Source organism: Andrena cerasifolii, chromosome 3 (genome assembly GCF_050908995.1).
Source record: "Andrena cerasifolii isolate SP2316 chromosome 3, iyAndCera1_principal, whole genome shotgun sequence".
Classification (NCBI taxonomy): domain Eukaryota; kingdom Metazoa; phylum Arthropoda; class Insecta; order Hymenoptera; family Andrenidae; genus Andrena; species Andrena cerasifolii.
In genome coordinates this window covers 22,273,710-22,301,588 of record NC_135120.1, presented here as the reverse complement: position 1 = coordinate 22,301,588, position 27,879 = coordinate 22,273,710, and the positions used below count along the sequence as shown (strand labels likewise).

Sequence of the window (27,879 nt, the reverse complement as noted above, 5' to 3'; positions counted from 1 at the left end):
GGTGATGATGATGATGATGCGAATGGTGGTGATGATGATGACGCTGCATGTTTCTTCTCGGCGACGGCACAGCGTACTCCAAGCTCTGAGGATGGATCGAGGAAGCTGCGACGTGGAGCAGGGAATTCGGGTCGAAGTAGAGCCGATTATCCACGAGGGGAACGAAGCGCACCGTGTCCATTATCAGCGAACTTGGGTGGAGCAATCTCTTCGGGGCTCTCTGGATCGTGGAGGACCATTCGTCGTTCTGCCGCAGATCGATCGTCACCTTTCTGCGGCAATAAGAGCGATGCGATCTCTGCTGCAATCTGAGGACCGAAAATGGGTGGGTTCGTTAAGTAGATACACGAGGTGAGACAATTTGTTACTTAATAGCGGGCAACGAACCTAGAGGAACATGGTTGTGACATTCTGTGTCGTCAGTTGAGCGGATGTTCCCCCCTCGGCATTCTATAGCACTTGTTCCACGCTTCCAGGAGCAGCACGCAACTGTGGAACCGGTAGAAGATCAACAACGGAAGGCCGATCCTAGATATCACGCCCCACGCGAGCACGCCGAAGAATCTCAGCTGCAGCTCCTGCGAGATCCAGTTCTGCGTAATCACAGTGTCGAAGGCCCACAGAACGGAGTTGCTGAACAGCAGGAAGGTGATCACCTGCCTGGCGGGTTTCGCTATTATTTGGAAGCGCGTTATGCAGGAGCGCTTCGAGGCCTCCGCTATCAGAGTGCTCTGGGCGAAGCACTGAGCCAGCTGCAAGATCGACGCAACGAGGAGCATGATGTGCCTCGCCCGAGTCTCGTCGGATTCGCCCTTCAGTATGGCCAGAGAGCAGGCGGACACCACGATGGTGAAAACGGAATACAGCTGGACCCCGAACAGAGCAACGTTTGATAGCAAACTGTCCAAGGCAGCCGGCGCTCTCGTCACCACGGACATCTGACGAACTTGAACGAGCCCGCTGGCCGTCATCAGGCTGCTCAACGCCAGGATGGTGATCAGAGTGCCGCAGGTTAACCAGGTCAAAGTGGCTGATGGGAAGTGCTCGTCCTCTCTTACAACGAGGAATATCAGGATAACCACTATGCCAGCGACCATACAGAGTATGCCAAGGAACAGACCCTTACTGGACCCGTCGCAACCAACTTTGGTGTGACTCGACAGGTCCTTGCTGCCGTGAAACTTTTGCTTGTGCGACAACCGATTGCGTCCGACATTCTGGCCCATTACAAACGTGACTGCAGCGGCGATCAAGCTGAAACACAGAGCTCAACTGTTAATTAAATCTTCCACGCGCGATGCTAGCTGATACACACCTGAACTGGACGATAAATGGATATAGGAATGGCATGCTGGATGTCCACAACTGTCCCAACGTGTTCGTGTTCAAGCACTCCTGCAGGGCGATCACTTGGGAGATCTGTTCGTTTGAAATAGGTTGATAGGGGTGGAAGACAGTTTTGTCTATTGGGGAGTGGTCTGAAAGAAAACAGGTAATTTGGAGCACCCTGCGAAAGTATCCTTAATATTGGAACCCGAAGTTATTCCTCAAGGGCTTGAGAACACACCTATCAAGTCCCTAGTGTGTCTTATCAGGGACGCTGGGAATCCTCGGAGATTCAGCGGAGAGGCAGCATTGTGCAGCCCTCGTTGCGCCATGTGGACGAAGTAGGTCCATTCCTGGGCTGAGTCCCAGATCACCAGTCGAATCCAAACAGCGATGTTAGTGGCGGCTAGGTGAATAAATCCGAATCTTGCAGCTAAACCGAATTTCTCTACAAGAACCTGCACGCAACTACAGCTATTAGTATTGACTCTATATCCACCGTCGGGTCCAGAAATACCAAGAAAAGTTCAAGGAGACGTGCAGAAACATGTCTCTATTCGTTATCCATGTACTCACTTGCGAGTTCACGAACAGGAAGTGCATTTGCAGGAACGTGAAGAGCCCGTGAAGAACGGGGTGCACGAAGACCACGTCGCTCAAGCATTCCGCGCCCTGCATCATCGAGTGCATCGCCATCTCCAGCCCGTTGAAGACGAGGGTCGCCAGGCCGAAGACTGTGAAAATATTATCACTTCACCGTGCTCTGTGCTTCTCCACGACGGTTAACGAACGCCGAGGGGCTTTGAAAGAAAACTCACGGAGCGCTCCCACCCGAATGTAGAAACTGGTCGGGGCTGTTCTGGATCGCGAGATGTGCGCCCGCTTCAGGGACCCGAACCTGGTTAAAGAGGTGCCACCGAGTTCAGCGTCTTCGACGCCGCTGCTACTGCTACCGAGACTTCCACAGCTGTCCACCAACACCCATATGTAGATGCTGATGATCACCGCTATGCTTCCCACGTAGAGGTACATCAGGAACACGCCCTGGGAAATCGGGGGATTATCGTGGATTAAAATAAATGAGGGACAATGACGGGGTGACAATAAATATCCACTGTAATAAATGTCTACTATGATGTAGTCAAAGGGTTAACATGGAGGAACCCCTAAGGCAGTGCTTCCCAACCTGTGGCTCGCGAAGTGTTTTCTGGGCGGTCGCCACGGTTATTTTTAGTTGACGATTTTAGCACTTATTTATTTTAATATGGATACATTGCCGTGGTCTACTAATGATGTAACACTGATTATTCATAAATGAAAGGAAGGGAATATTTGCCTCACCTTATAAAAGGGGATCGCGACTCAAAAAAGGTTGGGAAACACTGCTCTAAGGGGATCAGTGAACTTGAATGGGAGATAAAGTTATGTCGTTATTTTCAGTAACTATTAAGTGGAATTTAACGTTTATTCCAATTCTGACTGTAATACTGTAATACTACTAAACAGTAGATCATAGTAGTATTAGTAGTGCCTGTTTTACTGTCATGGCAGGAAGCCATCCTCCTGTATCAACTAACAAGGGAACATCCCGAACCCAGAAATTCAAAAAATTCTGAAACTTTGCGAATATGTAGGGAATTTCCTCCCGATTATAACGCAATTTTTGTTTACTGCCCAAATTCACTCTAAGGGGGTGCAGTTAACCCCTGAAAATTCGGCTATTTTCCGATTTTATTTTGTAACTCTGAATCTGTAAGAGGTAGGAAAGAAGTTTCAAGACAAAAGTTACTTCTTTTAATTAGATCTAGCATTTGGTAAAAAAATTATTTAACAGTTCACGAATTATAACATAAAATCGGAAAATAACCGGATTTTCAGGGGTCAACTGCACCCGCTTAGAGTGAATTTGTGCAGCAAAGAAAAATTGCGTTGTAATCAGGAGGAAGTCCCCTACATATTCACAAAGTTTCAGAACTTTTTTAATTTTCGGGTTCGGGATCTTCCCTTGTAAGTTATAGGAAACTTCTGGCGAGTAGACCGAGTCTATGAACGGATAAAGTACGATTTCAGGTACGTCATGATTCTCAACCATCAATAACGATCGGGATCTCCACAGCCTGACGAGTTCATCGTGCTCTGAAGCATCCTCGCCGGCCGTTACAGGGTATCGTGCTTTCAATTCTCGGAGTTACGGTTACGGTAACTTGTCGACATCTCGATTCGAACCGATCCACAATTTACACGAAAAACGGTGCACGGTGAAGCGAGCAGAATCGCGCGCAATTATGAATGCCGTTTCAACTGAAATCGTCGGAACACCGCTAGCTGTTTGCTTTTCCAGCATCGTCCCAGATTGATTCTCACCGCGATCCCTCGTATCCTTCATCCACCGCTACCTTTCACAAATTAATCACAATACATCTCGAGACCATACGATGCCCACTTAATGGGTCAATTCTCAATCGTTGCAATTAAGCGGTGACTCGTGGATTTTTATAAGAACCCTTGAATCTCTTTTACCAGTGCCAGCACAATCCTGAAGCTCCCCTCTAGCCCGAGGATATTAACAGTCGAACGTGATTATAAGTGCACCTTAGGCTACTCTACCGTTACCTACCGCTTCAATGAAAAATCCTAGGTGAACCGATCGTAAAGTCCTCGAACGGAAGAGCTGGGTGTTTAATATCTGCAGAGTGAACGAGAGGATATGGGAACGGCCAGCAGCCGCGCGGCGCTCACGAAGTTACGCATAGCTAGTTAAACCGCAGCTGTGCAATGCTCAACGGATAGCAGTATCTGTTCTTTGATTACCACATGAAATACTGTAGAATGGGTGACGTTCGTTTCCTATCGCGATTTTACGAGGCATCTCTCCCCGGTTGCCGCTATAATATTCCACGGTTTATGACCCGGAATACCATCTGACGCCTGCTTCTTCTCTCCTTCTAGCGTCGTTAAAACAGTGATCGTGTCCGGCGCGTTTGGGTAGGTCGATTTTTAACACGCCTATAGGCAAGCGCATTGAGGTAACGCCGAGATCAATTGTAACGCTTCAACCTTCTAAACAAACTCTTCCTTTTAGGTGATGCTGGAAGACTCCCGAGATACTTGTCCCAGGCAAACGTTAGAAACTTACTTGCAAACTGAGGAGAGGCACAGGTGTGTCCATCACTTCCGCCAGGCACAGAGCGATCATCAGCACCACGATCAGCTGGCCGTAGACGTTCGAGAGGACGACCCATAATTGAGAACTGTAACCCACAATGGAAAAACCTCCGCGTCAGCTTTGGCCTAGATACTGCTGTCCTCAGTTTTATGGTAAACATAAACTACAAGGTGCCCCGTTTCCACCTCATTCACGCGACGTGAAGATCGCAGGTACGACCGTTACACGCGGAAGCTTGTGGTGACTTTAATTATTCCACTCTAGATCGTTCATAAATTACGCCTGCATCTACGTCATCTACCCCGGCTGGGCTGCAAGCGATCGTGTCTTACAAGGGCTCGGAGTGGTCCAAGAGATCGTTGGATGATCGTGTCCTAGAAAGGATCCTGGAGACCAAAGATCTGGAGGGGGCCGCGGACCTCGCTGTCTGGGGAGTCGTTGCGCCAGCCTCGGTCACCCTCTCACCCCTGCTAGGGGCTCCTCCGGGTGCACCCTCCACGGTGCCACCTGTTGTGCTTCCAGTCTCGTTCAGGCTGTCCTTGTCGTGCTGCTCATTGCTGGCTGTAACAACGATCGGGGTTTAAGGGGAGGTTCCGGTCTAGAGCCCAACAAAATAGGTGATCTTTAGGAATTAATTAAAGGAAAACTACTATATATAATTTAGTGGGACTTTTTGCATTGTATTAAGGATGTCTTAAATTATAGAAATATATTTTTTGTTTTATAAGTAATCATTGCAAACGGCGCTGGGGAGTCGTTAAAGTCGAGGCGTAAAAAAATTCATCCAAATCGGTGGGACCTGTATCTGTAAAAGTTATTATCCGATTCGACTGAAACTTTTTTTATTTTGAAGAATATACTTCTGGCTAGGAGGGAAACCAGACAAAATTACAAAAATGACATTTTTTAGAAAATAGGGACACTTGAAGTTTGAAATCACTTTTCTCTATATTTTTCGTCCTTTCAACGCTTTTGAAAATTATAAATTTTCAATTTTTCCTATTTTTTCTGGTTTACCCCGTAGACAGAAGTATATTCTTTAAACTAAAAAAAGTTTCAGTCGAATCGGATAATAATTTTTGGAGATACAGGTCCCACCGTTTTGAGAACACTGTTTCCAGAAAAACGCGTTTAAAGTTTTACGTGGGTGCCGAGTGGCCGGGTGTTACCCATGCATTTGCCGCTACTCAAATGCCTATAACTTCGGGAATTTTACGAATTTCAACAAATCCGTTTAAACACGTATTCCTAAAAGATTGAAATTCGAAAAATGAAATAAACAAAATCGACATTTAGACCGGAACCTCCCCTTAATGTATACTGCAGCCTCTAAGGTGGATGATTTCTTTTGAAGCAGATAGCTTCTGTGTCTTCGAAGCAGCGTAGCTTCTTGAATATCTGTATATAAACGCAACTTTTGCTGGATACCCTGCGAGCGGTGTAACAAGTTAGAAATGGATTTCTCGAAGCGTCGAAACCTCGAAATCCAAGAATGTTTCGAGTTTCTCAAATTCAAAACCGCACTTTTTCGTGATTGGAAACTCTCGCGAGCCACATGAGGGAAAGTATAAAATCAACGAGTCAAAGAATCGTTCGCAGCGCGCCTCGAGAATTTGTATATTATTACCGATACTTTTGCTTGCATTTTCTTTAAATATGGTTAACTCTTTGTGGGTTAAAAACTGTCCCACCTTTTGCTTAGCTTTTTATGCGTAGTGGGTGCATCGATTAAAAAGCTAAGCAATAGACTTTGCGGTTAGACCCACCTAAAACCGCAAAGAGTTGATAGAGATTAACGCAAAAATTGTGTTCGCTTCGGTGCTTAAAGCAAGGTATTCCGCTTATAAAATAGAATCAGTACTTCAGGTTCCAAGAGTTTGGAGTTTCGAAAGTTTCGAGTGTTTCGAAGCCTTATGAAGTTTAGAGAATCTAAAATTCAGGTTTGAACCCACCCCCTAGTGAAAAGAGAGCGAGAACTGGTTACACTCGAACCCACACTAATTAATTACCTCTCCACTCTCTTTTCGGGCTTCTGGGTCAGTGGACTTGGTGCGCGTAACTTTCGCTGCAAGAATTCACCCGCCTGCCTGTTTACCGATTCAAAGTCGATGATTTAGAGGTGCTACTTCAATGAAACCGAGTCGAAAAAAAAAAGAAGATTAGAAACGACTGGTCGAAGTTGTTCGATGAGAGGAGATAAAAAAAAAAAGCAACGCGGCCGATCCACCGAAACTTATTGTTAGAAACCCGATTAGGACGGTCCAGGCGTATAATCCAAACCCACAACGGGAGCCTGAATATAAACATTAGATAGGCACACGGTGTAATTAAATCGTTCAGGTGGCTATGAAACAGGGCTACAGCGAACGTGTAATTTTTTCGAAAGTCCTCATCAATTTTATATTTGAACGTGTACAATGGTAATGATACACCTTGTTCTTCTTCTGTATCCCTATCGAGAATTGGATGTATAGGCTCTCGAGGTGCGTTACATCGGCGGTAATTAACGGGGGCGTAGCGCCGTGTAATTAATTCCGGGGAAAACTTAATGTCTCTCCAGATAAACCTTATTTTAATGCCAGTGGCAACGCCAGCCTTTTCCCTTAGCCATGCATTTTACTTCCATCAAATTCTTCTCGATCAGAAGCCGCTGCACGCGTGGGAGGAAAGTAAGATCCGCTTAAACTAACGAAACGATGCCAATGGAAGATCAAAAGAACAAGACCGACCTGCGTGCAGACTTTCCTCCTCTCCCAATATTTACAAAACGATCTCGTGGACAGGAGGCGCGACAGATCTGCGCGCTATTACGAGCCGTGAAGCTCGGCTCCATTGAAGTACCTACTTACTCGAAGACTTCAAAGCGACGAAGATTATCCCAGCGCTCTTCAGACCTCGCGTCGACATCAAAGCACCGGAAAATGACACAGTGACTCTGGATCGTTCCCAATGACCCGCACCAAACGAAGCTACCTACCATATTACCGCGAAACCACCGATTTGAAGCTGTTTAGCAAGTCCCCGCAGAGGGTACACCGTTACTAGCCACGGAATGGATGTTTTCCAAATAGAAAACTGTGATTTCTCTTGTATCCTACGAAAGAGGCTATCAATATTAATTGAATTCCAAACGGTTCCATTCCAACAACCCAAAGCTCTCGCAACATCGTGAGAGAACTCCAGAACGCGACCCCCCTCGAGCCATTAATCAGATCAACCGAATCGAAATCTGTAAGACGATACTCTCGCACGACCCGTGCCTACTCTCTCTGGATCGTTCCAGCTAATCCGTGACAAATGAAGGTCTCTGATTATCGAGTATCAACCGGTTTGTGACCACTAAATAAATCCCTGCGGTAGATGAAAATGCCCCGTTACTTGGCGCTACCATCTTCCCAGTTCCCTGGGCTCGCAACAGAATCAATAGCGTAGTTGATAGACTCCGCTGACCCGCGCTCGTGAATCCGCGGTTCCTGCAACCCCGAGCGCGGATGATTGCTGGGGGGCCAAGGTCGGGGGTCGGCACTCGATGCTTGTTACGTGACGATCGGGGGCCATTATCGACGAGCTCCGAAGGGTAGTCTGGGGGCCGTGCGTGGAGCATGTGCATGATGGAAGTGACACGATGATGAAGGGTCGAGACGGGAGAGGACGCGGGGGATGCCCTCGGGGGCCCGGGCGCGACGATAATGCCTCATTGTGCGCAGGCGAGCGGCCTCTTCTAGCTTCGGAATGGAAAAAATTCACACGGCCCGATCGCAGATAGCCTGCGCGGCTGAGTTATGAGAGGATGATGCACTCGGCGCGCCTGAGTTATGGGGAAACGATACAGTCGAGGGAGCCAGCGAGCGTGCTGCTTCGAAAAGGCTCGGAACGTTTCGAAACGCATCGCTCGGGCAGGCCGCGTGCAGTCGCGCAAATTAATGCGCGTGAAAGAGAGTGAATTTAGAGTGACCTCTCCGCGGGCAGACGCGCCGATTCTCCGGTAATTAGCCGAGATTTTAGACGCTCGCAGGCCTCGGTTTGATTTTAGGTGCGCGGTGACGTTTAGGAGCAATCGGCCGCAGGTGAAACGTGAAATTTCTGACCCAGATGCCTTAGCGAATTGGGTCGGAGTTTGAGGCATCGATCGGGGAATCGTGAATTTGATACCTCTCTGCGGTTTACCGTACAGAATCGACGGTTTATCATAGCAGAGTTGCGAAAAAAGAGGAAGAAGAGAAGCAATAACTCGTCTGTCAGCTGGCGGAAGGATTCGAGAAACTCGTCTTCGCCGGTGGACGTTCCACGCAAAAAGACCGGACCTTCGAATTTTAATTCCTAGCCTCCAACGTGGGCAACCATTCATCCTCGTGAAATCATAAATAACAGAGTAAAAGCAGAGAAACCGTGGTGATGTATCGTTGTGGAGGATTAAGATAGCACTTGGAGCTTCCTGGTGTAATTGACGTGCAAATGCATTCAGGCAGGCCACAACAACTCACTATTGCTGATTTAACGTCATCGGGATACCTGACACCATGAAAGTGTACTTAATGGCAATCACAGGAACCACAAGGTGTTTATGTTATTACCAACGAGCGTTCTTCACTGTTGCACTGTGCTTTTTTTATTTACGAGCTTTTATTCAGCTTCACTTGGCAGTTCGTTAGTCTGTTGGGGTGAAAGCTTTTGTAAGCTAAATTTGACCCAGTTTCACATATCCCATGGACTTGAAACTTTGCACACATGTATATTCTTCACATGACAAAGAATATTCTTACTAAAAAGCATAAAATAATATAGGGTAAACGCACCAATGAATGAACACTTTTGTAAAATTATGTTTGCAGCGCGATTGATTCCACGTGCTGCAAAAATTGTTTGGGTACGGAGCAAGGAATTAAAAGAAGTCTCTAATTAATTAGTTGCTTATTTTAATAACTTATTTTACTCATTTTAATATAAAATGTCCACTCACTGGTACGCGTTCATTTACTGGTACATCCACCCTATACTAAAAATATTTTTTAAAACAAGCTTTTATTAAAATGTAGGTACTAAAAAGGAAATAATAATTTTGACACCGGCCTAAATGACTGCCTTAGAAGAACTCCCTCGTTGGAATAAAAACAAAAGCGTTGCAGCGTAGATATTGAATATTAAAAGTTATGCAGAAACTAATTGTCTTGATTTTTAATCTAGTTAGATCTGAAATCACTGTTTTTTTTTTAAATTTAAGAAACAGTAGGTACAGTAGTCGCAGTCGATTTTCCACGCTTGCAGTAGATTTCTATAAAAAAAATTCGCGGCTGCTTTGCAATGGAGCTTTAATTCGATCTTAAATAAGGCAGTTGCGAAGGCAATTCCAAAGGCGATGACCTACCGATTTAATTCAAGTTGGAACTCGAGAACGATCGGAGCAAGTGGAGGAGCAACGGATCCGCGATACCCACCGAGACCGGGCAATTTACCTCGAGCCTTTTGTCAAAGGAAAACTATAGTTGTGACGGGTACACTCGAGTCACCGGCCATGATGATCAGTCGGGAGCCTCTCTGCGCCGAGATGAAAGACAAGCGGTCTGCCGGCGGTTTTCACTCGGGAGCGAGGAGCAAGGGAGGACTGCTCCAGACACTATCACGAAACGGAATGGCTGGGTAACCCAGAAGTGTGCGGTCGAGTGCATCGACTGGTCTTGCACGTGAAACGGTGGTGGTGGCCGCCATGCCGAGGACCACCGATTACGAAGATGATGATGATGATGACTACGATCGACGACGATGATGATGTCGTTCCTCGTAGCCTCATTTTCGATCGCCCGCAGAACTGCACACCGACCACGCGGGCCCCCTCAGCAACCATTGCTTTTATTCTCGCGCGACATCACTGGGGACATCGGAATTATTCCGGGGAGTTCGAGAACGACCTAGATGCGCGTTGCAAGAGTTCTAATCGAGTAATACGATTATTCTCTATCCGTATAATCAGATACAGATGATTGATAGCTTCGAATATTGTTGGACAGCGCCCAAAGGGAGGAAGGAGGCCAAGGGGCACCCCCCAAAAAAGGAGATTAAAATAACCACAACTGAAGTAATTCAAGAGCTTGATAAAAAAAAGAAAGCTAAATTTTATTGTTTAAATAAATCTTTATCACCTAATGAATTTTATTGGACTTGCATTAGAAATATTTTTACCCGTCCAACCCAGCTCCCTCCGGGATCAAATCCTGAGGTATCTCACTCAACACGTGGATCAAAGAAAAATCGCTCGAATTCTGATGGTATTCGTGCCGAGATTGCTCCAGACGAACGCTTCGCGACTCGTGTCCCGAGATCTCTAACTCTGCAATGAAGCAGTGCAATTAGCCGCACGATGCCGCACTCCAGCACGCGCGCTGTGTGCAGCAGCCCAGGTAAATCGCGACACTGAGATTAATGCGCTCCACTCTTATAAACCGATTAATCGCTCGGCTCTTAGAGCGCGGCCAGGCGTAATGGGATGACTTATTATGCCATAATGCACAGTCCGCGGCGCGGGAACCCAAGGAAAAATGCGCTCCAACCACCTGTCGCATGAATTATCGGTGCTGTCCGTGCAGCGATGTAATATCCCCCTGTTTCTTTTTCAGATGCTATCGCCCTGGCGATTACGGTGGCGCGTTAGGGTTACGCTACGGGGTCCAGGGATCCGCGAACCGACGCTTCGATTAAGCATACCTATCTCTCCGACTGATTGTGATCAATGTTCTGTGTTTAGTGCGCACCGGTGACCCTGATTTGGAACGATTAATACTTTGAGCACAGAAGAGACGATGACGTATCGTCTTTCAACAGGCGAATCTAATGAGGGTGCGCTGGTTCTGGAGGAATTGGGGTTTCAGGACTGTACGCACAGAGAAAAGGACAGTTTAGTGTTTTAGGGTAGCTTGTTCCCTTTTTTGGTACCTCCGCCAACTTAAGGGAGGATTCTCGTGAAACAGCCCCAAATGTCCTAACTGATATTATTATTTTTTTTTTAAGAAAGGTATTGTTAATATTGCATTAAATTTTTAGGGAGATATGAGGAGGCATTTTTAAACTTGCTGAATTTTTTTTATATCGTTCCTTCTTATTATTTACTAATTATGCATTGTGGAATCTTGTTAACCTCTTCGACAATGTAAGTCCTGTTGACGTGACTCGTAGCACCTGTCACAATCATTTGATTGCAAAAAAAGAAAAATCTGTTAAAGTTAAAGAGTTAAAAATTGAAATATGTAGAGCGTTTGAAAGCAAAGGTAACTTGTTTCCTTAGATAAATTTACTTTATATCGATGAAGAAAGTATTATAAGTAAAAACTAAAATTAAAATTTTACGTTCAGTCCCAGCGTAAACTATCTCAGGTGAATGTCCCAATTCTGCTGATTTAAGAGGTAACTCGTCATAAAGAAGGTGTAAAAAATTTGTTTGTGATGATAACTTGCAGAGTAATTGATTAATTCTTTAATAATAAATCAACCAATTGAAAAACTGTTTAAGAAAGATATTTCAAGATGTTTAACTATTAGTAATTTGTAATTAAATATATAATGCTCTAAATGCCCGTATTTCTGCTCATGCAACACTCGCGTAAATGTTTAAATAATTTAGAATTATTTTGTTGCAACTATAGTACAAACGTAGCGCATATAATAATAAGAAAAATACGAAACGAGCAGAAATTTATTATTAAAGAATTAATCAATTACTCTGGAAATTTTGATGACAAACAAATTTTTTACACCTTTCTGACGAGTAACCTCTTAAATGAACAGAAATTGGGACATTCATCTTATATTACTTTAACATATTTTTCTTCTTTTTGCAATCAGATGACTGTGACAGGTGCTACACGTCACACCAACAGGACTTACATCGTCGAAGAGTACATAATATAAATAAATTTTATACATAATTAATAAATAATAAGGACCGACTTAAAATAAAAATTCTGCAAGTTTAAAGATGCCTCCTTATATCCCCCGCACAGTTGCACTAACTAACTAACTAACTAACTAACTAACTAACTAACTAACTAACTAACTAACTAAGTAACTAACTAACTAACTAACTAACTAACTAACTAACTAACTAACTAACTAACTAACTAACTAAGTAACTAACTAACTAACTAACTAATTAATTAACTAACTAACTAACTAACTACTTTTGGGGCTGGTATACGAGAATTCCCCCTTAACAGCCTACCTATAATTTTAATAAAACAAGTCGTGCTGAAATGTACACAGTAATCCGAAGGTACGTAACAAATTCGTGGATATAATTGAACATAGATTAGGCGGAGCAGGAAGTCGCGCGAGGCCAATTTCTTAGTTCCATCTACCAATTTGATCTTTCTGCGAGTGCACGATCGGCGATAACGCCCCAGCGTCGCACCGTACGTTTTTCTTTTCATAATTTACCCATGCGAGACTAATAGGTTTGTTTTACGGTGCATAGAAATGAACGGCTCCGTTGCTATCGCAGAAGAATGATGAACGGTCGTTTAATTTCATATATTCTTCTAATTAAGCTGTTCATCTCTCGGTAGGCGAGAAGAAAACGCGAACGACGGGGTTCGGTCAGAGTGTATCGCGGTGCGTTTGGATCGGCTCCGAGGAAGCGGTAACCGACACGTGAAATCGTGTCCGAAATTCGTTTTCAGCGGTCAACCGGTTTCTTTGGAGCAGGAAAGCGGTCGGCTCCCTCTTCGAAAACTGTTAAGAAAGTTTCAATGACCGAGACGACCGTCCGACGTATCCGCGACTCTTCACAATACGCTGAATCTGCTTTCACGCGGCTCGGGAACACAGTGCACGTAGTCATCGGTGATTCGCCCCGTCCCACAGTGGCTCGAGTGTACTACATGCCAGCTGGACAGAATTATTTCTCCGCGGTATTGGGTTTACACGGGGTTCAAATTGTTGGAAAACAAGCCTGATTCATATGACAGTTTATTATGTCACTAAAAATTATTAATGGAATAATATTAATAGAATAAAAATATAACTAATTCAATGAAGGATAAGAAACCAAAGCGACAGTATTATAGTTTAACTATAACTATAAGTGTGCTTTGTATCTATTAATTTCTTGTTAATTACAATACACGCTAATCTTATTCACTACTTGAATCATCCGAAAAGCATTCGGTAGAATGCGATGATATCTCATCTTCATCAAGCGGAATGGTGCTGGCAACTTCTCTTTGCAGAGCAGTTTCAGTGGAATTATTTGTTAACAACTCAATTATTTCTGGGGATAGTGAGCTGAGCTTTTTTGGGGCATTTACGTATAGAGTCTGAAATGTAACAACTGTGCTATCTCTCCTGCCGAGTGTCGCACTCAAAAACAACTCACAAAACATAGTTTTGCAAATTTTTGCAGATCGATCATTTGCTTAAAAAGAACTAGAAAGCCTCTACTTTGCTTACATCCAACCCTTGTTGCGTGGTAACAGTGTTATATAGTAAAACACTGTTTTAATAGTGATGCAGAGGATGCTGATTTGAAAAAGCAGGTTTTAAACTTCAGAACACAGAAATTACAGGAATAGACATAATGTTATAACTGATGATTATAGTTGAAGTACAATACTGTCGTTTTGTTCTTTTTCCAGTATTGAATTAGTCATATTTTTATTTTCTTGATATTTTCAGTGAAATAATAAACTGTGACACGAATCAGGTTTGTTTTCTAACCAGACTATCTCAAATAAAAGAACAAAAATAAAATTCGTTAGTATATTAATGTATCCTCAGGTCGGCGGAGAGAATTTTCCGAAATATTAATTTAAAACATAATGGAACCCCGTATAAACCCAACACCGCGAAAGAATAATTTTGTCCAGCTAGCGTGTAGTATACCTACTCGAACCACTGTGCGTACCTGCGTGCCTCGATGGCGACACCCAAGCGAAAAATTACCCTTTTCTATGAGAACAGACGTTTTCCGCGGCTACCTTTCACCTCCTTTCTTCCCTGCTTTCACGCTCTTGCGGCGCACAAGCAAGTTACGTTTCCCATTTGACCGAGGACTTTGTTGCGCATAAAGAATTATACTGCGCGCAGCAAGCCACTGTGCGAAGTCATTCCAATGCGTTACTTAGCAAATATGACGAGAATCTATTTGAGAATACTTTCTCTACCTTGGAGTGCGATCCACGGAGATATCGTTAAGCTTCAGGACGTTGAGTGAAGTACTGCATAGAGATGTTCGTAGCGTAAAGCCGTGGATGCACCTGGAAACTAAGCTTAGCTATGCTATCCTATGCTAAGTTTTAAAAAAAAATAGCTTCAATACATCCTTATGGAACTGTTTCCACCAAAAGCTGAGTTGAGCTGTGCTGTTTTCCTTTCTTCGGAAAAATCGCTCGCGAGGCAATCTTCTGCTACGTCGAGCTAACTTATAAGGGAAGATCCCGAACCCGGAACATCAAAGAATTCTGAAACTTTGTGAATATGTTGGGAATTTCCTCCTGATTAAAACCCAATTTTTGTTTACTGCCTAAATTCGCTCTAGGGGAATGTAATTGACCCCTGAAAATCCAGTTATTTTCCGATTTTCTGTTATAACTCAAGAATTGTAGAATAATTTGTTTACCAAATGATAGATCTAATTAAGAGAAGTAACTTTTGCCTGGAAAATTGTTTTCTATCTCTTACAGTTTGCGAGTTAGAAAATAAAATCGGAAAATAACCGAATTTTCAGGGGTTAATTTCACCCCCTTCGAGTAAATTTGGGCAGCAAATAAAAATTGCGTTATAATCAGGAGAACCTTTCCTACATATTCACAAAGTTTCAGAATTTTTTGAATTTTCGGGTTCGGGATCTTCCCTTGTTAGTCTTCTGAAAAAACATAGCACAGCTTAGCTTAGCTTTTGGTGGAAACGATTCCATAAGGATGTATCGAAGCTAATTTTTTTTTAAACTTAGCATAGCATAATATAACTTAGCTTCCAGTTGGATTCCCGGCATTAATCTCGAGCGCAAAGTCTCCCTGAATGCGTGTGTCTTCTAGGTGGCTGAAGTTTTTCACGAAGACCGTGCGCCATATGGTGAGAGGGTCGAGAAAAATGACCAGCAACATTTACTGCCATACTAAACGACTGTTCAAAAACAGTTTTTCAGTATGTTCACAGTGCAGCTCGTGTCAGATGCCAAGCATTTAATCGTGGCTCGAACGTCAATTAGTGGGTAGGAAACACGCGGTATTCGCGGAATTTAAATTCTCGGGGAAATGCACTTTTGTTTAAGGGGTTATACCTAGTTAGGCGGCCGAAAACAGGCGAATCTTTGTGAATTTTTTTTTAAGAAACGGAAGCGTATATTTTTACAAAACTTTTTGCGCTTAAAAGAGCATCATTTAAAGAACAGTTGGTAATTTTTTCGTAAAAAAATATTTTCGTTTATAATAAAGTAACAGTCGACATCCAAGAAGCATTTTTAAAAATTTGCTTTTGCGGTAAGCACTGCCATTCGGAACCAGATTATCTATAATCAAAAAACAAAAAAGATTTCGTTAGTAGATTTCGTTAATGTATCCTCAGGTTGACGGAGAGAATTTTCCGAAATATTAATTTAAAACAAATTGGCGGCTATTTAATGTTGAAATCCTGATTTTTTCGTCAATATTAAATAGCCGCCATTATGTTTTCAATTAATATTTCGGAAAATTCTCTCCGTCAACCTGAGGATACATTAATATACCAACAAAATTACCGCAAAACCAAATTTTTAAAAATGCTTCTTGGATGTCGGTTGTTACTTTATTATAAACGACATATATTCTTCTACGAAAAAATTACCAAATGTTCTTTAAATGTTGCTCTTTTAAGCGCAAAAAGTTTTGTAAAAATATATGCTTCCGCTTCTTCAAAAAAAATTCACAAATATTCGCCACTTTTCGGCCGCCTGACTTGGTATAACCCCTTAACACACGTGGATAAACTTGCTCGATGGGTTTTATCTATTTTTCTCTAGAAATAGTAGACTTTGCGTACTACATGCAAGATCGTACGCCGCAGTTAATGCAAATTAGGAGACACCAGGAGAAAGAGTTCCATGGAAAACCACAGCACAACAGAAAACTCCAAGCAAAACACTCCTCTGTGAATAAATTTGCAATTTTGGCCAAAGGATTTATTTTCATTTTCTGGGTACCCTGTAAAGCAGTGGTGAACAACCTTTTGTCCGAAGTGGGCCACAAGTGGAAACCTACTACACTACGCGGGCCGCAATATTAAATACATAAATATAAATCATCTAAGAATTTTAATTTATGGGCTGAATTTGTTATTCCTGACATTGATTTACAATGAAACATTTTTTTAAATTTGATGTACTGTTTATTAGTAATATATACCTACATATTATAATATAAACAGGTATATGTACGAAAATTTAAAAAAATGATCGTCGTAATCGACTCGATGACGAACAATTAGCAAAATTGTATTAGAAACCACTTAAAAGGGCATTAAATAAAGTACCAAATAAACAGTTTTCAAATTTTTGTATCATAATTAAGTTAACAGAAATGAAAAAAAAAATTAAATAAACGTAAAAAATATAAAATTATTAAAAAAAAATATAAAATTATAAAAAAAATATATAAAATTATAAAAAAAATATAAAATTATAAAAAATATATAAAATTATAAAAAAATATAAAATAATAAAAAAATATATAAAATTAAAAAAAATATATAAAATTATACAACATTAGAAAGGGATAATTGTATCCTATTTTTTTAACGCAAAATGCATTCCGATATCTTTTACAGTTCAAAAGATATATGCCAATGTTCAGGCGGGCCGCAGGTGAGCGGTGTGGCGGGCCAAATGCGGCCCGCGGGCCGCGGGTTGCTCATCACTGCTGTACAGGTGACATTCCCAACGCGAAAGTATACACTCGTTAAAAATGACATTCTTATGCATGACAAATAAAGCTCCTCGCGTTTATGGCCACTCGTGTGCAGCTGCAATTATGCGTGCCGCGCTGGAAACCAATAGACGGCCATTATACGCTAGCAAAAGTGGATAACTGTACTACAGGAGCTGGTCGAAGAAGTTGCCCGTAGAAAGGCAGAGGCCTGCTCTCGGATGGCCTCTAACGACAGTAAATCAGCAATGTGTAGCAGCGACAGAGGCGTCAGGTGGTAACGGTAGCGGCATGTGTTGGATAAATCGATATACCGTTCGTGATTAACGATCCCGCCAATAATATCGTAGAAACCTAGCCCCGAAGTGGAACGTGAAAGTAAAGGGTCCTCGAAGACGAAACGAGCGTATCGTTAAAGGACACGGGCGATTCTATAGACCCGAGTCTTTTCTCCACACTTTCTTCTCCGCGAAGCTTAATTTCAGTTTACGGCGTTAGCGATGTCATTACGCTGAAAGACGCATTTGCTTGTCGCGCATGATCGTCGATATCGCGACCCGAATTTCTTCCATGAGAACCGACCTCTCATTGGTACCGATGCGAGGTACGTACGTACCAACCGGACTCCAGGGTTCTCGAGATTTTTTTTTAAAAAGGCTCACTTGAATTTAGATTGAATTTTTTCCATCGAGTACGAAAGAAAGTCTGATGACACGGAATCACGCGCACGGAAAAATATCTCTTTGGAAAAAGTTAGCGGCTATTTCAAGTTGAGAAATCATCGTTCCAGCGAACGTGCGCGTCTCGACGATGAAAGTTCAAATAAGTAAAGGTGCACGAAATATATTGCGATTTTCCCGCCCGATGCGAGAGGAGCAATAAGGAATGCACACGCGCGCAGATAAACGTTTGCACGCGCCTCCGCTTCGCTCCGACGATTCCATGTCGTTGGAATTCGATGCGGGGCTTGATAATTCGGCGAGGAAGTCGTTAATATACATCTCTTTCCGTGTAGAAATTTGCAAAAGCCAGTGGCAAAGATCCGCGGCACGTGATTGTTCCGAGGTAAACGGGGAAACAAGCCAGCGGGCGCAAAAACAGCGAAAGTCGAGGCAGCTGTCTATTCATTACCGCAGAGCGCGGTAAAAAGTAATGGAATCGTGAGATCCATGAGAGCCGTTCGACGTATCCTTGAGTACAATTTCACGGTGAGAACTCTGATGTTGCATTTTGCAGTAATCACTGAAGGCAGGGCAAAAACGCGCCGCTTTAACTCTCTTCTGACGGAACGGATATACGAAACCAACGAAATTGTGGATATGAACTTAAAATGCTTGAGCTTTTAAGAATGTTTTAAATGAAAAGTATCGGGTATTATAATTCCATACTTCGTACGTTTATTAATTGACATTCGAGGTCAATTTTATTTTAATTGAGAAGAAATTAAGTTTCTTGCTTCAGGTAGATATGACAGCCAGATGCATGTTCGCCAGCAACAAACATTTTTTCAAACCCTCTTAAGGCAATTTAAGGTATAAAGCAATTTTTGAGAATTTTTTAAAAGAAAAGTAGCGAGTATTGTGATACCATACTTTGTACGTTTATTAATTGAGATTCGAAGAATGTGCTCATTTTTTTTAACAGTAATAATAATTTTTTTTCAAAGTTGCAATGGTAAACTATTACAGTAATAATAATTTTGTTCAAAGTTACAGTGGTAAACTATTACAGTAATAATAATTTTGTTCAAAGTTACAATGGTAATACTTTACAAAAAAATGAGCACAATCTTCGAATCTCAATTAATAAACGTACAAAGTATGGTATTACAATACTCAATACTTTTCTTTTAAAAAATTCTCAAAATTGCCTTATTTTCAGAGCTAAACTATTACTATTGTAACTTTGAACAAAATTATTATTACTGTACAAAAAAATGAGCAAATGGTAATAGTTTACCATTGTAACTTTGAACAAAATTATTATTACTGTACAAAAAAAAATGAGCACATTCTTCGAATCTCAATTAATAAACGTACAAAGTATGGTATTACAATACTCAATACTTTTCTTTTAAAAAATTCTCAAAAATTGCCTTATCTTCAGAGCGTCGAACTAGGGAGAAATAAGAAATAAGTGACATATACACTTGGCCCACCCCAAAAATATCACAAACAAACCAGTAAATTATTATAAAGCCCCCGTTCTGCCCCATCTAATCAATCGTCTAACCATCTACAGCTCCGAGACTAACAAGGGAAGGACACCATGTGGTAAACACCGATTTTGATGAGCCTTGGCACGATGGATCTATGTCGAAAATAAGTAAATAGGTGTCCGAGCGTGTCTGCCAATGGGTCTTAATAACAGAGATATTTACATAGAAATTATTATAAAAAAACATAGTGGCTGTGGAGTTTTAATGGGTAAAAATCCCACACTACCCTCGCGCTCCAGAGGGATTCCCCTCTGAAGGAGTCGGGGTGCCATTTGAAGATTTCCCCAAGTTAAAAAAAAAATTATAAAAAAATAATTTACAAAAAAAAATTTATAAAGTTTTTTTTGACGCGGAGACATCTTCAAAAAGCACCTCGACGCCTCCAGAAGGGAATCTCCCGCAGGCGCCAGGGTAGTGTGGGATATTTACCCACTAAAACCCCACGCGGCCACTATGAAATTTTGAATAATTTCCATATAAATATCTCTATTATATCGGACACCTATTTCTTTATTTTCGACATAGATCCATCGTGCCAAGGCTCATAAAAATCGGTGTCTACCACATGGTGTCCTCCCCTTGCGCGCCAGCATCTGTACTCCGAATTCCAAAGAATGACCGGCAACAAGTGCCAGACAATCGCGATACCGTTAGGCGACGGAGGGAATTAGATATTAGCACAGTTTGGCGCGCGCGGTACGGTGTGAATATTGGTCAGTCGGACTAATAAAGACACCTAGCACGTATGAAACCACGTCCGTGAACCACGTCCTATCTACCGCTAGCTGGTCCTCTTCGTCAAGCAATACCGTACGTCCAGGGGCGAGCATCTTGCATACAAATTCGCGGACGTCTTAATAAACGAAACCGTGCCGCGCGTAAAGTGTTATACCGTTGTACTCGAGCAGAATCGCCGCGACGATGTCCTCTCGTCTTTCACTTAAATGGCTCGCGTTGGAAACCCCGCGGTTTCCCCTTTTATCGAAAGTGCCGGACGACCGAGCGGACCTATCAGCGGAACAGAATCGATCTCACCCTTCTTGCCCTTCAACGACGCGGCGGAGGCAGTGGAGGCTTCGTCGGGGACATCCACCGCCCGCTCCTCTCTGCCAGAGACGACACCACTCGCGTGGCCCTTCGACTCGCCCTCCTTCGTCCTGGACATCTCTTCGTCCCGATCGTCCTCGACGGCACAATCATCGACTTTCTTCCACCCGGACGGATCTTTGCTGTCAGCGGCAATCGTGAAATCTTCTAGGCCGGGGATGTCGCGTATGTCTGGCACCAAGGTGTCCTCATCGTCCTCCCTCAGCCGCCATTTCGCCCTCTGATGGCGTTCACCGTTGCTCTGGCGCTGGGCTACTTCGCTGGCAGAGTCCACCACTTCCTCGACCAGCTCCTCCTCCTGGAGCATGTACTCCCTTCTTTCGTTGGGGTTCTGGTACACCCTGTAGGGGCCTACCAGGCCGACGATCCCGCGAGGCATAGCCACGTTCCTCTTCCAGTCAGCCTCCAGCTGGTCCAGCTCCCCCAAACGGTTCGCGTACATCTCTCCGAGATTGAAGAGTCGCCGGGGCTCCGGGAGCTGCTTGGAAGCCACCTGCAACCACCTTTTCAGCTCCTCCTGCCGCGAACGAACCTCCAGCCGAATCTGCTTCTCTTCCGTGGACTGCTCCTCGATTGGCTGAAGCTTCCTCTCAACTGCTGCCGTCTCGGGCAGCTCGACTCTTTTCGGCTTCCTCACCACGCTGTACAAAGGATCCTCATCTTCTGTGTCGAGTGTCGGGGAATTTTGCGGAGTGGTTTTATTCTCGGTGGGCAGCCAGACGTAGGGCAGGTCTCTTTGCTGGTTTCGAGGATCCTCCGGGTGGCCTCTTCGCGGCTTGCCAGTTTTCACGGCGCTGATAATCACCACGTTGCTCCCGGCGCCTCCAGGGGAACTGTTGCTGACCACCTCGTCGCTGTCTAGCACGCTGTATATCGGCTCACGTGTCGCTGCCTCGATCCATTTCGGCCTGTTCTTCTGCCTCGAGGGGTTCCTCGGCTTCTCGGGCACAGCTGTAGGTGTCTTTCGTTCTGCGCTTGCCACGGGAATGCCCGTCAGTTCGGCCACCATCGTCAGGTGTTCGGGGTTACGATCTAGGTGATCGGGTCTGCCGGATGTCACGCTCAGAGCGTGACGAACATGTTAGAACACTTCTGGCCCACCCTCGCCGTGCGCGGAGGTACCTTTCCGCTTGACCTGGACGTGCTAGTATTTAGGGAGCACCCACTGTTATTGGTAGACACTAGTTTTTATCTAGTTATAGTTTATCTACGAAATCTTATATTTGTCCAGTGCAAGTGAAACCTTCGGTAACTTTGGCGACTTTGATTAACGATGAACGTGTCGAGCACTTTTCTACCGAGTCGATATTAAATTGAAACCATATGGTAGCCTGAAGGACAGGCCCAAAGTAGATCACAATTGTTTGGAAAGCTTTTGCAACCGGTTCTGAAGTGACTGCGCATCGAATTATACAGAACTGTCGACAGTCTTCATGGTTTATAATCTGACGGGCTGCAAGTTTGTCTTGGGATTTTGAAACTTCCGCCGACGAGCGCACCCGATCGACCACAAAAGGTAAATGTCGTTTCTTGGCCACAGTTTTACGAGAAACAATCCTCGTCGACGTGGAGGTGGCTGGAGGTCGATCACATGGATCTAGCTCTCGTTCGTGACCAGGATGATGAAAAAGGTTTCACATCCTTCCCGACCACGATGGGCTTTTACATTTTCTTTCGTCCTTACTGTTTTCCACAAACCTTTCCAAGAGACTCATACCCCTTCTTCATTAGCGCTCCTTAATTACTTCTTATATTCTTCAAGACTTTACTATTCGAGAACGCCATTTTGCAACGATTACGGCGTACATCTGCTTCCTCGTTAAACAGAAGAAAAATTATTTGTATCTTTCTGAAATCTCTTTTTTATACTCCACTCTTACATGTTTCTCAACGCAAATTTTCCGTATATTATATTCTATTTTACTACCCTAATTGCTGTGAGAACTGACGACTGAGTTACAGTCACTGAAGCTCAACGCCGTTGCCAGAAGCGAATTCGGAGACTTGGCGCACCTAGGCTAGTAAGCGTCTGCCGCCCTTTACGCGAATCATCGATAATTTTAATTGAAAAGTATTTGAGACAATTTTAAAATTAATTCGATATAATAACTCACATATGAGTTATTGCTAATTTGCTAGATGAGAACAAAGTGAGTTGTTTTTAAAGTTGTCCCAAGCCTCTGTGTTTAAACCTTTTTCAATTTCCTTCGCTCAAAATTTGTCGCTCCCCAAATTTGCCGCTCCCAAAAATTTGTCGCTCCCAAAAATTTGCACCTCCCCAAAAATTATCGCTCCCCAAAATTTTGTCGCTCCCAAAAATTTGTCGCTCACCAAAAATTATCGCTCCCAAAAATTTGCACCTCCCCAAAAATTATCGCTCCCAAAAATTTTGTCGCTCCCAAAAATTTGTCGCTCCCCAAAAATTATCACTCCCAAAAATTTGTCGCTCCCAAAAATTTGTCGCTCCCCAAAATTTGCACCTCCTCAAAAATCATCGCTCCCCAATATTTACCCCTCCCCATAAAATTGTCGTTTACGAAAATTTACACCTCTCCAAAAATTATCGCTCCCCAAAATTTTGTCGCTCCCAAAAATTTGTCGCTCCCCAAAAATTATCGCTCCCAAAAATTTGTCGCTCCCCAAAAATTATCGCTCCCAAAAATTTGTCGCTCCCCAAAAATTATCGCTCCCAAAAATTTGCACCTCCCCAAATTTATCGCTCCCAAAAATTTGTCGCTCCCCAAAATTTACACCTCCCCAAAAATTATCGCTCCCCAAAATTTACCCCTCCCCAAAAATTTGTCGCTCCCGAAAATTTGCACCTCTCCAAAATTTATCGCTCCCCAAAACTTGCCACCCTAGGCTGCAGCTTACTGTAGCCCACATACAAATCCACCCCTGGCCACTGCAACTCCTTCCGTCGCGGTATGATACAACGTACACTTATGGTCGATTTCGCCATACGAAACCGATTATTACTGCCAAATGGGGACCGTTAACTGTCGAAGCCAGCTATCGCAAAAATCCGCGCGAAACCCGTGAAGCTCAAATGGGGCCAGAACTCGAACACCCTTCATTCTCTTCGGTGAGGCTGTCTAAGAAGAAGAACCGTGACTCTCCGACAGGTGTTAGAGGTCGATGCATTCTGCTCGATAATCGCTGTCCGGCTTATACCGATGTTCCAACGGCAAATTCTTCCGCGCTTAGCTTTAGGCGAGCATGCACCGCGCGCGTCCGCGAATAGCTGGACAACGGTGTACCGCTAGAAAAATTGATAAACGTCGGCCATTGTAGGAACTCGCGCATCATCGCGACCAGGAGCTCACAGGGTGTCTAGTAAATCGAGTCGCAGCAGGCAACAGAACGATTCTCGCCATTCCTGAGTACATCTATAACCCTCGTCCAGTTTGAAACTTCTTTCGAAATTACTTTGTGTAAAAGTAAAGACTGCTGCCTTAATTTTGCAAATAATGGATCAAGGTGTAATGTACACCAGTGCGGCACCCAGAGGCGGGAGCCCGAGGTCCCTAACGCCCCTAAATTAAGAGCTTAATAAAAAGAAAATAAAACTGAATTTTATTTCATAAATAAATTTTTACAATCACCTAAAGAATTTTATTGAATTTGCAGTGAAAATATTTTTACCCCTTCAACTCAACTACCCCAAGATTAAATCCTGACTGCGCCGCTGACGGACACCCTTACGCAGGTTCTTAGTAGAGTGCACTCGGAGTTAAATGCATGTAATTCAATTAAAATCGTGATCTAATCGCGTCGCATGCGCGCTGAAATCGCAGCATGACGGGTGAGCAGCCTGGATCCGCTCTGTTAAAGTCAGTAATTGTTATTCTCGTTTTCTATTTGATAACAAAACTTTTTTAAACCCGGCACACGGGTCGAGGTTTCTCTGCCTCCTCGTAGGAGTCGAATTAATACCTATAAGAAGGTAACACCGCTTTGGATATCATTCGCGTGTTTCAACGAGAGTGAATATCCAGTGCGAAATGAATGAAAATAAAGCTGTCGGGGTTGAAATTGCGTGGTGGGGTAGGTCACTAATCGAAGACGAATTGCACTATCAATGCGATAAGGCTTGTCACAGGTTGAAGGATGGACGGTTCAACATGCTCTTCACTTCAGTTTGCTTCGTAATGGAGGAACCTGCCACGATCGGGGACACTGAATCGCGAAGTTCAAGAGCACAACATTGAGCGCGTCGTGTGCATTCGTGTGTGTGTGTGCCTCTTGTTGGAAAACTCGACATCGAAAGACTTTCAGTGTTCCACTAGGCATGGCTCTCGTTGTGCCGTAAAAAATTGAATATCGCAAAGATTATGCTGAACATGAAACGAACTTGATAGCGATTCTCCCGTCGACAACTTTCGACGTTTACTTTCTGGGGCCGAGGAGAAATTAATGGCTCATGTCGCGGAACAGCGGAACATTAAAGATAGACGAGAAACCATCGCGATAAATGCGTATTTAATAAAACCATAGTGCGGTGAAGTGGACAGAAAAAACTGAAGAGCAGTCTCGCGCGGCCTCTCGTCGTATTAAATATTGATGGTCTTTTTTAACGCATGGCAGCGCTAAGAAAATTATAAACGTCGCCTCTAATTCTCTATAATGCCTACTTAATAGGGTTCCGTGGAAGAAAATTGTAAACTTACCGTGGATAAGCATTATTTCTGCGCGAACGCGTCTTTATTTTTTATTCAGTTTCGCCTTTAACGCTGCGAGCGTGGCGGTGGCATTACTATTTGGGAATTGAAATCACAAACTGTTCTCTTAGTGTGATGATATTAGCATTGCTATAAATTCGAATAAGAATCCCATTCCAGTGCTTTGGCAACAACGCGAAGAATTTTAAGAAACACGTCCTTTTTTCGTCCTTTTTTCGTCCTTTCGTGTAATATGAATAAAGTATGAGTCGCCGACGCGTTCGACTAAATTTACCGGAGAGATTCACGTATCGGAGGCGACGAGTAACGAACGAGCGTCTCGGTAGATCGATCCCGATAAAGGCGATCGATCGCGCACGAGTGAGCAGAAACTCTGAAAACAAGAGTTGGAGAGAAGAACGGCGAGCAGACGCCGTATAATGGATAGAATACACTGTAGGCCGATCATTTTCACTTCCGCGGAAAAGAAAAGGGAAAGTGCGCGTCGATTCAGAACAAGAAACCGTGCTTCGCTCAACGTATATACGTGTAACGCGCAAAAACGGATTCATGCGGTGATCTGATTAAACGCGTTCTAGGGAATCCTTTATAAAATCATTAATAGATCGGGTTCTCTTTCTCTTGTAATTACGCCACGTATTCTCATTTCGCGGCGGTTCTCTGCGATGTGTGTTGTTATAATTAAAATATTAGGTTATGCGGATGGTGTCCCACCAAAATCAGAACTCTAATCATTATTTTCCATTGCAGGAACGCATATGGCTTGAGGAAGTTTCTTCTCAAGGTCGCCGACATTCCTCCGAAGGAAAGTTTCCGACATTAGTGATGCATTCATGAATATAAACTTCGAAGCTCGATATCACTTACGAAACTCATTTTGGCGGGATATTTTAAATAATCTAAGAATTGCATCTCGTGTTTATCTGTATAGTTTCTAGTAACATGTTCGATGGCAAAGTAAATTTATCTCCACGGTGACTCTCTGTGTAACTAATATATCTGCGCCACTACGTGAAATTCTAGCGTACGAGTTATCCAATGAAACGCAGCAAACTCACTCGACTTGCCAGAGTTACATTCCTGGATAGGTTGAAGGGTTCGCGGCATCGTTGAATCGGCTTCGTTGCTTTTCTACGCGACGTACTGACAGCCCACTGTTGTTTCCGGAATGTAGCATGAAAACGTTGACTTTCGTTTGTCGGAGTCCAGCGACTTCCCGCCAGGATCACTCGACGCCCAGTGTCACATGTTTCTCGAGCTTCGCGTAGGTTACGAATATCCAGAGTCCCACAAATTTCTCGTAAGTTCTCGACTACGATTCTCTCGCTCGCAAACTTTATTTCAGCAGGCGTTACTCGATTCTATACGCGACGAGGTTGTCACTGTTGCGTGCACATTCACGCGCGATGCACCGGAAGGTGAGAAAGAAGACGGTAGCGGAAACGAAATGTCAAATGGACGGGCACCGAGGGCGCACGTGCACGCGGCTATGCAGTCGAAGGGTCACGTGCAAACTGGCTCGCGGAGGGAACCACCTCCGCGGCTTCCGATTCCTGGTTTACGAATGGTTAACCCTCGGGGAAATGGCGGCACTCGTGGGGCCACGGAGCGTCCACGAGTGTCGACTATGCCGGGCTACGGTGCTAAGATGAACTAAGTAAACGGTCCCCGTGCTTAGGTCTCTGGGTAGGAGGAGCGTGCACGCTTCGTTTCAATCTTCCACGATCCATTCTCTCCTCGGCTACGGAAAGAAAGAGAGAGTACGCGCGCGCCTGTGCTCGCGTGCACGCTTACGCGCCTCGTGGAACTCTCCTCCGGATTTTGTCCTCCTTTTTTTCTGCCAGGGCAAGATGAGGAAAAACGGATCGCAGACGCAAGAGAGAAAGTCGTTGAAACGATTACAATACAGCCTCGCGCGGCGGACGCGAGCGCCGCTTTCGTTTCAATTAAAATTTGGAATTGCGTTTTTATCGGTTTTAACCGGAGAGACTTTACTTTTACTTCTGCCAGGATAACGGGAGCAGAGACAAAAAGCAGGGGAATTTTACTTGCCGGCCCGTTCCATCGCACCACTTATCAGCGCCGCAGCCCGGTGCCGCTCGCGAGGCCGCGAATCCGCTGGGCACCTTCGTAACAGTCTAGTTTGATTTTGGGGGGAGAGCATCCCCACTTTCACGTTTTTACGCTCGCGGGCTCGTGACGCAGGAGGAAGCATCGCGCTTCTACCGCTTTTCGCGAGAATACGATTTAATTATTTTAAAGTACGCGCGACTGTTCTGAATAATATTCTTTGCGTAAATTGTTTATGTACAAAGTCTTGTATTTTCATTGACACGTCACAGGACATTATTTAAATAATGTTTAGTGTCCAGAGAAAATGTAAATACATTATATAAAGCTGAAGGTTTAGAATTGCTATAAATCTGAAGATACCTCATATACTTTGTTGCTTTAGATTAACTTTTATTTAGTAAATCAACATACTTTCATTATATT

At 43.7% G+C, this 27,879-nt stretch overlaps 1 protein-coding gene and 1 long non-coding RNA gene across 2 annotated transcripts; one reads left to right on the top strand and one right to left on the bottom strand.

The window, feature by feature from the left end:
* Positions 1–168: 168 nt before the first annotated feature.
* LOC143366926 (proton channel OtopLc) lies at positions 169–27,676 on the bottom strand. The gene is made up of 9 exons (XM_076808399.1): positions 26,442–27,676; positions 4,825–5,053; positions 4,463–4,577; positions 2,145–2,370; positions 1,903–2,060; positions 1,568–1,784; positions 1,316–1,478; positions 388–1,254; positions 169–308 (listed from the first exon to the last, which is right to left on the bottom strand). The coding sequence occupies exons 1-8, from the start codon at positions 26,488–26,490 to the stop codon at positions 420–422; spliced, it is 1,992 nt and encodes a 663-aa protein (XP_076664514.1). The 5' UTR covers positions 26,491–27,676; the 3' UTR covers positions 169–308; positions 388–419.
* LOC143366936 (uncharacterized) lies at positions 2,234–4,894 on the top strand. Its single transcript, XR_013084857.1, has 3 exons — positions 2,234–2,352; positions 4,409–4,644; positions 4,757–4,894. It is a non-coding gene; the product is annotated as an uncharacterized LOC143366936 (long non-coding RNA).
* Positions 27,677–27,879: the final 203 nt, after the last annotated feature.